The sequence below is a fragment of the Epithele typhae genome, assembly GCF_022376455.1.
Source record: "Epithele typhae strain CBS 203.58 chromosome Unknown BXZ73scaffold_6, whole genome shotgun sequence".
Classification (NCBI taxonomy): domain Eukaryota; kingdom Fungi; phylum Basidiomycota; class Agaricomycetes; order Polyporales; family Epitheliaceae; genus Epithele; species Epithele typhae.
The window spans coordinates 974,508-986,918 of NW_025954197.1; the positions used below are offsets into that span (position 1 = coordinate 974,508).

The 12,411-nt window shown below is 56.3% G+C and overlaps 4 protein-coding genes across 4 annotated transcripts; all 4 read left to right on the forward strand.

Annotated features, from left to right (window-relative positions):
* Positions 1–433: 433 nt before the first annotated feature.
* On the forward strand, positions 434–4,849 carry BXZ73DRAFT_41583 (WD40 repeat-like protein; the record flags this gene model as incomplete). The annotated part of the gene is made up of 17 exons (XM_048018798.1): positions 434–614; positions 1,010–1,048; positions 1,102–1,159; positions 1,215–1,239; positions 1,288–1,677; positions 1,730–1,760; positions 1,812–1,919; positions 1,983–2,214; positions 2,266–2,395; positions 2,450–3,344; positions 3,386–3,516; positions 3,573–3,657; positions 3,701–3,738; positions 3,799–3,961; positions 4,014–4,044; positions 4,098–4,330; positions 4,386–4,849. Coding segments are annotated over 17 exons (3,234 nt in total), but the record flags the coding sequence as incomplete, so codon positions are not given.
* A 682-nt stretch (positions 4,850–5,531) lies between these two features.
* BXZ73DRAFT_41765 (aspartate kinase homoserine dehydrogenase) lies at positions 5,532–6,826 on the forward strand (the record flags this gene model as incomplete). Its single annotated transcript, XM_048018834.1, has 4 exons — positions 5,532–6,050; positions 6,123–6,248; positions 6,305–6,606; positions 6,661–6,826. 4 exons carry the CDS (start codon positions 5,532–5,534, stop codon positions 6,824–6,826), a joined length of 1,113 nt encoding a protein of 370 aa, XP_047881341.1.
* A 1,097-nt stretch (positions 6,827–7,923) lies between these two features.
* On the forward strand, positions 7,924–10,339 carry BXZ73DRAFT_98247 (cytochrome P450; the record flags this gene model as incomplete). Its single annotated transcript, XM_048027634.1, has 13 exons — positions 7,924–8,056; positions 8,115–8,212; positions 8,264–8,355; positions 8,423–8,466; positions 8,540–8,637; positions 8,695–8,873; positions 8,938–9,194; positions 9,268–9,334; positions 9,386–9,583; positions 9,653–9,916; positions 9,988–10,020; positions 10,080–10,108; positions 10,185–10,339. The coding sequence occupies 13 exons, from the start codon at positions 7,924–7,926 to the stop codon at positions 10,337–10,339; spliced, it is 1,647 nt and encodes a 548-aa protein (XP_047881342.1).
* Positions 10,340–11,019: 680 nt separating this feature from the next.
* BXZ73DRAFT_41905 (RabGAP/TBC) lies at positions 11,020–12,166 on the forward strand (the record flags this gene model as incomplete). The annotated part of the gene is made up of 4 exons (XM_048018859.1): positions 11,020–11,410; positions 11,472–11,703; positions 11,763–11,836; positions 11,889–12,166. 4 exons carry the CDS (start codon positions 11,020–11,022, stop codon positions 12,164–12,166), a joined length of 975 nt encoding a protein of 324 aa, XP_047881343.1.
* Between the last annotated feature and the right edge of the window lie 245 nt (positions 12,167–12,411).

A 12,411-nucleotide genomic window follows, 5' to 3' on the forward strand; every position in this document is an offset into this window, starting at 1 on the left:
CTTGCGCGACCGCGTAAGATGCAATAGCTCGAAACCAACTCCTCCGTGAGCCGCGCGCTCTAGCAAAGTTGACACTTGCATCGAAGTCGCGGCCTCGCCAAAGCCATCAGCCATCAACGCGCGCCAAGGTCGCATTCATGGTCGAACGAACGCCGGACTGCTTCGCCCGCCCTCTCATGCTCCCCTCCCTTGCTGAGTCTGTTTGAGCTGCCCCTCCTCACGACAACCGCTACGACACCCCCACGACTCGCGTGAGCGTCGCGCTACACGTTCCATCACTCCGCGCTGATCACTGTGCACTGTACTCCAGATTCCGTACGTCACGATCACATCCTCTGCGCGAGTTTCTCCGTTAGCAGCTCCATTACCATGGGTCGAGGTGCGTCTTGTCCTGAATGCTCTTATCTGGCCGCTTTCCAAACGTCTCTCTCCAGGCACGAACGCAAATGACACTCCTGCGAACCCCAACGACCTCACCGCCATCCCGTCCGGTCCAACTGCCTCAGCAAACCACGATGAACATGGCTCGCGCGGCCAAAAACGCAAGCAGACCCTGCTAAGTTTACTGGATGCGCTTGCGGAGTTGAGCAAGGATGATGAGTTGGAAGGCTCCTGTGAGTGCCCGCCTTTGGATGTTCTCGCGTTTGTGTCCGGACTGGGCTTGCGGATCCCATGCTTTGCCAATCTACCCCGCACTCCGCCGCGGCATTGCCTTCGATGTCCTTTACTGGCGCGCTTTCTCCACACCCCTCCTCTCCCTTGCATGCCACGGCTCTTCAGAGGCGGTCTGCCAGCGAATGGAAATATCATCCGGTCGGACCAGGTCGGACTTGCCAAGCGTACTATCTATTCTGGGCGGGACCAAGTGTCGCGCGGCTGCCCTTACCCGGGAAGGACACGGTCTTCGCCTACTTTTTTGGGATTAAGCTGTTCCGTCGCGTATATGCGCGCTGCGGACGTATGCTTCCGATAGTACCTGCAGTTCGATATCACTAACTCAACTCCGTAGCGTCCCAGCAGCCCAGCTTTGAAGATGATCGCGACGTTCGTGAGTCTAATGTTCCGCTTGCGGTTTCAATGAATCTCAATATGCCTGGTTAGCCACTGTCGATGAGCACCTCCAAAAGGTCGGGGCAGAGACGTTCAACAAATTCCAAAGGTGTGTACCTAGCATTAGCCTTCCTTCACGCGTAGTAATCATCTCCGCTCGGAAGACGTATGAACAACCTAGACAAAGAGGTGACGTACCCCGTCTTCTTTTATGTTCACATATTAAACTCTCCGCAGCTCCGGAATTTCGCCAACGCTGCCCGGCAGCTTGGCAGCTCCGTCGGCATCCTGTCTTCATCATACCATCTCCGAGGACGCCTGACACAGGTCCTCTTTCTCTTCCGGGAGAACGCCGCGGATCTTTTCCCTCGGAAAATTCACCACCAGTCGCGAGACTCAATCACGAATCCTCAGCTGGCGCAATACCGCAAATCGAAGCGTCATCGAGCGCCACCGCATGTACATAATCCGGTGCTCATGGAGAAGCTTGAGCCCGAGGACTTCCCAGAGCAGATGCAGATGTTTGCTCAGGACGTGACCACGTTCTTGGATTGCCTTAACGAGTTCCCAGAGTTCACTGACGAAGCCGTCAATTCTGCGATACTTTCATTGGAGGGCGACTTGAAGGTGAGCCGGGTGAGAGTCGCATCAATGACTGGGCTTAAACGGAAATTCGCAGTATTGGGCATCATGCCTCAAGGCCTACGAAGGTCAGCGATGACGTGGGGGACTGTATGAATTCCTACTGACTTGTCGCTTAGGGCAGTTCAAGTACCCAGCAGTTCAGCGATACCTTCACGACCTCAGCGCCGAGCTCGGAGACCACATTGAGAGCATCACCTCGTCTCTCTCAGTGTTCATAGAGATAGGTTTGTCTATTCACCACAATTACGCAACTCAACTTCAAAGAGTAACCCAGTTCCGCATTGCAGGTGTCCCGACCATTCGCTTTGCGCAGAAGCACGCCAGCCAGAATCTGCTCAATCTCAGTACAGTGGCGACCTTCTTTTCCGCCGTCACAGCAACGACGATGCAATTTTCGTTTGACATGACCGAGGGAACGCTCGCGAACGCCGTCAACTCGTTCTGGTTCACCTCATTGGTGTTCAGTATCGGTGCCGCTGTCAACAGTCTGTTGGGAGTGACCTGGAAACAGGCAATGTAGTAAGTCTATCCTATATGCATATCTCTTCGCGCTTGCTAATTTGTTTGCAGTCGTTCACCTGGGCATCGAGTACCGTGGTGGGTGCTCATCTGGATCAAGCGATCACCATTAGCTTTCCTTGTGCTATCCGTTGCCTGCTTCTCGATCGGACTCGTCCTTTTCGCATACTCGTCAGGACAAGTAAGTACATCATAGCCATCAAATAAGTTCACTCGTGCTGACCACAACTTCCAGCACCCGGTCACATGCACCCTGACGACCGTATTCTCCGCGTGCAGCATCCTCGGACTGACCGCCGTTTCCGCGTGGTTCATATCCGAGCGATGGGCCTTCTCTCGTCACAATGGCACGAAGTGGCTTGCCGATGTGCTCTCGGAGACGAAAGTGCGCGTCAAGTCCACGCGCGGCATCAAATGGCTCATCTACGAACCTCGCGCGTGGGTTTGGGCAGCGTCACGCTGGACCAGAGACAGCTTCCGTGCGTTCTCCGAGCACGTCTCTGAGGTCTATTCTCGCACCTTCAACCGCCTCCGCCCCACAAGCCCGATGGATGAAGAGAAGCTAAACGACCCCGAGCGCGTCGACACCCCAGGGAGTCCCCTAGGACTCAGCTCTAGCCCCGAACCCATCACCCCGATCTGGCGACGAAACGGGTCCTCGGACCTCGGCACACTACAGCCCATCATGGAACTCCGGTCCCCTACAGTCACAAGCTTTGAAGGTGGAGAGGGTGACACCGCGACGAGCGTGACCACCGAGACCGCCGTCGCCAACGGTTCGAACGGACGGCCCCCAGAACCACCCGGGAGGTTCGCAAGTGCGGTCCGTGCGGTGATCAAGATGCGTGCGGCGTCCAGCGCGTTCCCTGTGGTAGGACGGAGCGCACGCCGACAGCGGACAATGAGCTCGGATGGTCAAGGAGGCAAGGACATGGAGCCCGTCGGGGTGCTCAAGAACTCGCGCGTTGGGACGCTCGTCCCCAAGCTCAAGAGCATGCATCCGACACAGATGTTCGAGGCTCATTCAGCGCTTGTGCGGCACTTGCAGTTTTCGCCGAATGGGAAGTTCCTCGCGACTTCAAGTTGGGACAGAACCTCGGTCATCTTCAAAGTTGGGGTGAGTATGATTTGTTTGAATCAAAGCTCGTTACCATAGACTGATCTCACTGAGCACAGCATGAATCATTTACATCTCACCGTATCTTGGCACACCCTCAAGGTTTCGTCGGTCAAGTGGCGTGGTCTCCTAGTGGTAATCTACTTCTCACGAAGCTCGGCCGTGGTGTTAAGGTCTGGACAGAGGTGAGCTTCGAGTGTTTTCGTCCTCATGAAACAAACCTTCACGCTGCCGGCGGTAGGACGGCGTCTGTCGTCGAACAATCGATCGTCGACGAAACGTCCAATCCATAGTGTGGCTTCCTGGCGGCGAAGGCAGGCGATTTCGTATAACGTATCTCCCTCGGACTGACAATCTGCCTCGGTACAGGTTTCCTGTCGGTTGAAGGAAGTGATGTCACCAAATTGGTACGTGATATAGGCAAGTGTGACTGGGCATCTACTCACCACAGATTTTATCGCCTGCAGGATCTAAACGGCTCGGTTCAAGCACAATACCACTTTGATAGGATGATTCTGCACGACGTCGCGGTCACACAGGACAATACTCGCATGCTCTGCGTTGGAACACTCACGGCTTCTGCGGATGGCTTACATCCGAGCAAGTGTCGAGCTGAAAAGCAGATTATAGGTACGGATATTGGTGATGTCAGACTTTTGTATCTCACTGCACGTATCTTCAGCATACAACATGGTCAAAGAGGAGATCGAAAAGTGGGTGCTCTTCATGAACGTGCAATGAATTCACCTCTAACATTCGCTTCCAGCCGGGTACCTGTACTTCACGAGGTTCGCGATATCACGCTGGCAAGGAACGATCAAGTGGCTCTTGTCAGTTACGAAAACAAGGCACCCCCTCAGCTCTGGAAGGTGGAATCAGTCAAAGACACCGTTCGACTGTCGTTGCGCCATACATACATGCCCAAGGTTACAGTCGATTTCGCCGGACCCAGCTATTTCGGTGGCAACAACGATCAAATGGTGCTTTGCGCTGGCAAAGGTAAGCATTTCTCCTTCATCTCGCCTGCTCCCCATCGCTGACTTGCTGTCTCCAGCTGGGGACATTCATATATGGGATCGTGAATCTGGCACCTTGCTGCATCACATCAGGGCACAAACCGTCGGCGGCGACCTCACATGCATCGCCTGGAACCATGCTTGGGAGACCTTCATGTTCGCCACAGGAAGTCACGACGGTGCCGTACGAATATGGACATCCCCTTCACTAACTTCGCTAGCCTCGCTCGCGTCGGAGGTCAACTCGCTTCTCTCGGTCAGCCGTGGCGCCACGAACACGTTGAACACGCCTTTGCATACTCCTCGAAACATCACGCCGATACCCTTCGAGGCGCCCGATTATCGCTCGGAAAGTCCGGTTGCATTGCAAGGTTCTGACGAAGGTCCAAGCTCAGACGCGTCCCCGGCCACTCTGACACACCCCTCAGCTGCCGTCTCGGCGACAAGTAACACCGTAGGCTCCTTAGACCGCCCTCCAACCGTCACAGTCAACGAAGGGTAGTCGGACCCCATCTCATGGTTTGTTGCTGTATAGAAACGTTTGTCCCTTTTCATGCTGTTTTCCATTTGCTTTCCCCGTTTGTCTGTTTGTTACTTTAGAGGCCCTCGGCGCCCGGCGCGCGCAAGCCGTAACGTCGACATGTTGCAAACCGTATACACCACTTTACGACAGGATATCCTTCACGTACAACACGCTTTTTGCATTGGGACGCTGTATACTGCTGCAGTTACCCTCTCATATCTGCATATCGCACCATGACTCCATGACTCTTCTGCATGTACATGTACAATATATAATGACCTGCACGTATCAAGATAACCCTTTGTATGTCTGTTGAGTGAGGTTGCTGCTTGATTGTGATTCCCCGACATGAGGGCTTCACAAACCAGACCACTAGTAACAAGTGAACAAACCTGTCTTCGATTCCTACCAGATCGTCCTCTTCTGCCCTCGTTCGCCCACAGGCCATGGCATCGCTCTGATACAAGTACTCAAGACTGCGAGAGTTCTTTTCGCAACACGAGGTCTTGGACAACGCAAAAACACAGAGGCAAGATCGTCGATGATAATTCGATGACGCGATAACTCCCTGAAGCACTGCATGCCTCGTCCGCGACTGCAGCAATCGTAGTCGCCAACTGCCTCTCTCCATCGCTCTCTAGCCCTTGAACACACTCTCATCATGGCTCTCAGCATCGCGTCCACTACCAAGAGGTTCCACGTCGCCGTCGTAGGCGTAGGCCTCGTCGGCGGCGAGCTCATCAAACAACTTCTCGCCTTCCCCCAACCCTCTCCCTTCCGGCTCGTCGCGCTCGCCTCGTCCAAGACGACGCTCTACCACCCCGACGGGCTCACGCTTGCGCCCGACGCGTGGAAGACGATGCTCGCGAGCTCGGGGCTCAAGCCGGACCTGCCATTCCTCGTCCGCGAGCTCGCCGGGCTCGTGCGCCCCGGCCAGGAGGCCGTCTTCGTCGACAACACATCCTCGGACGCCGTCGCGGCGCTCTACCCGGACCTGCTCAAGCTCGGGGTGCACGTCGTGACGCCGAACAAGAAGGCGTTCTCGGCGGAGCTCGGCCTGTACGAGCGCATCCTCGCCGCGAGCCTCGAGAGCGGCGCGCGGTGCCTAAACGAAGCGACAGTGGGCGCGGGGCTGCCGGTCGTGTCGACGCTGAAGGATCTGGTCGCGACGGGGGACAAGGTGCGTTTCGTGTTTTATGGATGGTGCGGGATGGCGTGCAGATAGTCGGGGGCGCTGACGGCTCCCCTGCAGGTCGTCAAAATCCAGGGCGTGTTCTCGGGGACGATGAGCTACATCTTCAACGAGTTCTCGACGGGAAATGCGGAGGGTCCGAGTTTCTCCTCCGTCGTCAGCGTCGCGCGCGAAAAGGGCTACACCGTATGTCGCCCACGTCCCTTGGCTCTGCATCCTCCTCTTATCCTTGCGCGCATCAGGAGCCACACCCGGCGGATGACCTCAACGGTGCCGACGTCGCGCGCAAGCTCACCATCCTCTCGCGCGTCATTCCGGTACTGCGCACCGCACTCCCCGAAGGGTACAAGTCCGTGCAAACCAAGTCTCTCGTGCCCGTCGGGCTTGAGGACGCGGCTACAGGCGACGACTTCATCGCACGACTTCCCCAGTTCGACGCGCAGTTCGACGCGATGCGCGCAGAAGCGGCGAAGGCGGGGCAGGTCCTCCGTTACGCGGGTGTCATCGACGTGCAGAGTGGGGTGATCAAGGCGGGTCTTGAGAGGTGCGTTCTGCAGGTCGTGGCAGCAGGTCGCAATTTACCTGGATATTCGCGCAGGTATCCAGCGACGCACCCGTTCGCGACCGCGCTGGGTGGCTCTGATAACGTCATCGTGTTCCACACCGAACGATATGGCGCGCGTCCTCTCGTCGTGCAGGGAGCGGGCGCAGGCGCGGCGGTGACAGCTATGGGTGTCATGAGCGATCTACTCAAGCTCATTTGATTTGTGATGTGCCGAAGGGCGGTCAAGAAGAAAATTTAGTATGTATCACTGTGTATCGTCCCCCAACGATGTTGCTTTTGTTTTCTGCAGTCTTATATTCAAATCTCCAATGCCGCTTACACCGCTGAAGCGTCAGCACGATCAGGAATTTGCTTTAGGGCATCGTCATACAGTCTTCCCTCACCATTCACTGGTCCCTCGGTTGAGTAAGGGCTGACATAGCCATGTTGAAATCCATGCTGTCTGGTATTCTATCATCTCCTTAAATCCACTGCTCATCCCAAGGGTAATTCATTGCGGTTGTTTCGTCAGGAACTCTACAATGAAAGGTGTGTTAAAGGGCACGTCTAGCTCAACTCGTCAGCTCGATTAATGCTTTTACGATTCAACCCACCACCTGCGCAGGCAGCGATCGACGCTCCATTTGGAGGGAAGTCCGCGGCAAATATATCACGAGGCTTCGGCTTCTGATGCGCAGTATTGTTCAGGTTGTCGCGTGAACTGAAGGGAACCTTCGACTCCGCCCCTGTCTCGTGCGATTGAACCGCGTTCGCTCATATGTTCCCATCCACTCACCCAATTTGACTCACCAGGGCCTTCTGTCCGCTCGCGTACTGCCAATGCCGCTGGAATCCGATCAAATACCGACGACGACTCATGCCTATCGACAGAACTTGAAGAATACACACAGGCGTGACGCAGGTTTTGTGCCTGTTAAGCGGTGAACTCCGGCAACCTTCCCACTGTCGGCCCCCGGTCATCGTGCAAAACCCCCGCGCCCTTCGGGAATGCCAGCCTCCTCCGGCAGTCTGCCGGCTCACCAGTCTCCCATGCGGTCACGTCACCCGGGGTTCCCCTCGCATGCATTGTATCCCCTTTTCCAGGAGGTTCGCCGCCCGCAGCCGGTGGACCGTCCGTGGCCAACGGACGTTTGTCGCGCGTTATGAGCGAGGTCCGTTCTCCAATGTGCTATCTGTGCCCCCATATAACAGTCTCGCGGCGAAGGTTTCTGCAGCGGCTCCGTACTCCCTCCCTCGCTCTTCTTATCTCTCTCAGGAGCAAGTTGACTGCCCACCTTTCCGAAAAGCTCGCCAGTCATGCTCGCGACCATTGCGCAGAGCACGCTGATATGCGGCGTTTCCTACGTCCTCTGGAAGTACTTCCGCCAGGTGTTCGTCAGGTCCCCCCTCGACAACGTACCGGGACCTGCTCCTGAGTCGTTCAAGCTTGGTCAGCATTGATACGCCCTGCGGTCTTGCTACATTTTAACTGAACCCATTTTCTGCAGGCAACCTCGGGCAGCTCGTTAATCCCAATGGCTGGGACTTCCTGGAGTACCTGACGGAGTCATACCCGGGTATTGCTAAGTTGGCAGGACCCCTCGGGGTGCGTGTGTTCCCACCGTGTCATCAGCTTTTAGTGACACCGGCGTTCCAGCATCGTATGCTTTACGTTTTCGACCCAACCGCTCTGCACGCTATTGTCGTAAAGGATCAATACGTCTTTGAGGAGACACAATGGTTCATCAAGTGCGTAGTTCAGTAAACCCTGGGCTCTTGAATCGATTAGCATTAATGGCTATGTCTATTCTCACAGGGGAAACAACTTGCACTTCGGCACGGGTCTTCTTTCTACTCTTGGTAAGTGGTCGCTCCATAATCCTCGAATACACTGTCCTCTCATACGAGGTATGTGCTCAACCACTTCTTCAAGGCGATAAGCACCGGAAACAACGCAAGATGCTGAACCCTGTGTTCTCTATCGCGCACATGCGCCATATGATTCCAATCTTTAACGAGGTCACACACAGGGTATGACTTTTATCCTACGAATCCTTCGAATTGATTCTTGAGCGTCTTCTTCTCCAGCTTGTGATTGCCATTGAACGCCGCGTTGACCCCAAGGCCGGCTCGTCCGAGATCGACCTTCTCCAATGGATGGGCCGCACGGCCCTTGAGCTCATCGGTCAAGCCGGCCTCGGCTATTCCTTCGACCCCCTCGTGGCCGACAAATCCGACGCCTTCGCTGACGCCATCAAAAACTTTCAGTGTGTACCGTTCCCGCCGTGTCTCGTACCCCGTTCTGACCGCAACAACCCACCAACTATACAGGCCGACGCTCATGCGGCTCGCGATCATTCGGCGCGTCATCCCCCTCCTTCCTGGTTTCTACAGTTTGAGCCTGGAGTGGCAGCGCCGGCTGATGGCGTTGGTACCACACGCGGGTGTGCACAAGCTCTCAAATATCGTTGATACGCTGCGTCGGCGTTCGATCGATATCTTCGAGGAGAAGAAGGCGGCACTCGAGCGCGGAGATGAAGCCGTGACGCGTCAGATCGGCGAAGGCAAGGATATCATCAGCATCCTGCGTGAGTGCCGTCGGGCTGAGGGTGTGGAGCGGACTCTAACCATACTCTCCATTGTGCCGGGATGGGGCCGCAGTCCGCGCGAACATGGGCGCACACGAGAATGACAGGCTGCCTGAGGAGGAGCTCATAGGGCAGATGTCGTACGTGTCCGTCTATCATGCGCTTTCTTTACGACTCAGATATGTTCGCAGGACGCTCGTCCTCGCCGCGATGGACACCACCTCCACCGCGCTCTCCATCACTTTCACTCTACTCGCCAAACACCAGGACATCCAGGAGAAGCTGCGCGCCGAGATCCTCGAGGCGCTCGGCGACCGCGAGGACTTCAACTACGACGAACTCCACAATCTGCCCTACCTCGATGCCGTCTGCCGCGAGACCCTGCGCCTGTACGTCTCGTGTCCTCCCCTTTCCCGACACCCCTTCCTTCACTCACCTCGATATCAATACGCCCACAGCTTCCCCCCGGTCTCGAACCTCTTCCGCGAGACGCGCGAGGACGCGGTCCTGCCGCTCTCGCAGCCGCTCCGCATGCGCGACGGAACCGAGGCGCGCGAGATCGCGGTCCCGAAGGACACGTCGGTGTGCATCGCGATCCGCTCCGCGAACCGCAACAAGGCGATCTGGGGCGAGGATGCGCTCGAGTGGAAGCCCGAGCGCTGGCTCGCGCCGCTCCCCGAGACCGTCCAGGACGCGCGCGTGCCGGGCGTGTACTCGAACCTGTGCGTGTTCCCAAGCCGTTCTGCCTGGCGTATCCGAGGGCTGACGAGCCTTCCTTCTACCTCGTACGTAGGATGACGTTCCTCGGCGGCGGGCGGGCGTGCATGTGAGTTTCTGCCTGCAGCCTTGTTGGGTCTATCGGAGCTCATGTCTCTCACATGACAGCGGTTTCAAGTTCTCCCAACTCGAGATGAGTGCGTCCGGCTTCGTTTTGCGCGCATCTTTGGCGCTTGACAGGATCGCGTTACTGACCTGGAGTTATACTCGCAGAGGTCGTGATGTGCCTGCTCCTGGCCAAATTCACTTTCGCACCATCGGAAAAGCCGGTCGCCTGGAACCTCTCTGGGGTGACCTTCCCCACTGTTGGAGATAGCGCTAAGCCATCGCTGCCGATCAACATCAGCCTGTACAAACCTCGCACGTAAATCCATCTTAGCAAGGTGCCTGAGAGTGGCCCGGGACCGGGACCATAAGACGCGCTAGTTAAATTGCCTGTATAACTAGTAGTTGAAGTGCCAATGACACCAGTCTCCCCCCAACACACTAGACAACAGGTTGTTCCTTTCATTCACCCCCTTCGTAAGATGGACTCTGCGGTGACAGATTGGTATCGAATGGTCTTCTCGCCTCGGGCAAAGGCGGAGAACATACCTTGCGAAAGCCATGGGAATTGATGGGTCGGGACTTCAATTCTGGCGGAGATAAAGTACTAACTAGCCGTCAGGCAAGTGGAATGTGAGCGAAATGTGACCTTTCGCTCCCATCTCACGGAGAAACCCCCGACCCTTCACCTTCATTTCGCAAGGGAGTCTTACTTTTCTCCCCGCGCGAAAGGCAACCTTAGACGCGGAGAGAAAGACAAGTGACATCAAAGTGACATCGGGAATTGAAGCCACGACCCATTTATTTCCCATGGCTTTCAACGTGAGGTGAGTTCTCCGCCTTTGCCCGAGGTGTCTCCCATCACCGTGCTCGCAGAAGTAGGCAGAAGCCCACACTCGACTTTCGATCCCACATAGTGAGTGGTATCAGTATCGACGACTTGCTGAAAGTTTTGATCATCATGAACTTCGCAGTCATGCATCCATTGCTCTTCTTCCTCGAAATGTCCGTGCGCCCGAGCGCTGCCAGCGTACGCGCGAGCAGGAGCGGGGGCGCAGAGGTGCATCGGCAGCGTGAGCAGCGGTGGGTCCAGGCGCTGGCATCGACGCCTCCCGCGCAGGCGCGCAAGAGCAAGAAGGTTCGGAAGATGGTCGTCGACGGCGTGCCGGCGTCGGTGCAGTACATGGTGTGGGCGATGGTGATCGACAGCAGGGCGAAGCGCATGGACGGGCTGTACCAAAAGCTCGCGGACCGCGAGAAGGTCGCCGCCGCCGCGGACATCGAGCGCGACATCCGGGCGTCGTATGCGGACAAGCCGGAGCTGCAAGACGGGTCGCTCGCCAAGTTGCTCAAGGTATACTTGACGATAGTCCCGGATGTCACGTACTCTAGAGGTGCGAGTGGTGTGGACACTAGATGATGGTCTGGGCTGACGTTATTTATCATGTTCCTCAGGGCTTGTGTTGATTGCGGCGCAGCTGTTGATGCAATCCCCAGAGGAAGACGCATTCTGGATATTCGTTGCGCTCATGGAATCCCATCTTCGGCCGTACTTCTTCAGTACCAGCGTGCAGCTGGAGGTCGATGCATCGCTCTTTGGCCGCGCGGTGGAGGCGAACGAGCCGGTTGTGGCGAAGAAGCTCTTTGGTGATATGGGCGTCAAGCCGATCCAAGTCATCCACACTTTGTTCGTCGTTTCGCACCATGTCAGATGGCGCTCCAGCTCACGTTGGTTGTGGCATTTAGGTTCACTACCGCTTTTGTCGATGCACTCCCTCCGGACTACGTCGTCCGCCTTTGGGATGTGTTCCTGTTCGATGGTGCGTGCATATGTTGCTATGACTTGTCTGGTGTTCATCCGTCTCTTGGTAGGCGTCTCCTTCCTTTTCCGTGCCGGGATCGCTCTCTTCACGTGGAGCAAAGAGAAGATCATGCAATGTACTTCTCCGGATGCTGCCCTGGACATGCTCTTCCATCCCACGTCCCTCCCCGCCAACCCCGACGCTTTCATCGACATGTGCCTTTCGGTGAAGCTAAAGGACAGCGATCTCCAGAAGCAACGTTCGAAGATCGAGAGCCAAGTCCGGCGCCGCACGGCGCAGGCTCGTCCCTCACCGATCTCGCCCACCACTCCGGCTACCATCTATTGAATGGATCTCAGTCTCGTAGTCGAGGACTGGATATATTAGTAGGTACCTATTGAATGGATCTGGTGTTACAGATCAGCCCGAGGCCCGGAATCAGGGAGAACGTATGGTAGGCTCACCTCAGTCTCGTAGTCGAGGACCGAGGTGGCCGTCGGGGCGCGGGCACGTACAAGTACAACAGAAACATTCGCAAACAGATGACGACGACGCGGGGAAACGAGAGTCCGAGGTCGATCGAACATATCGGT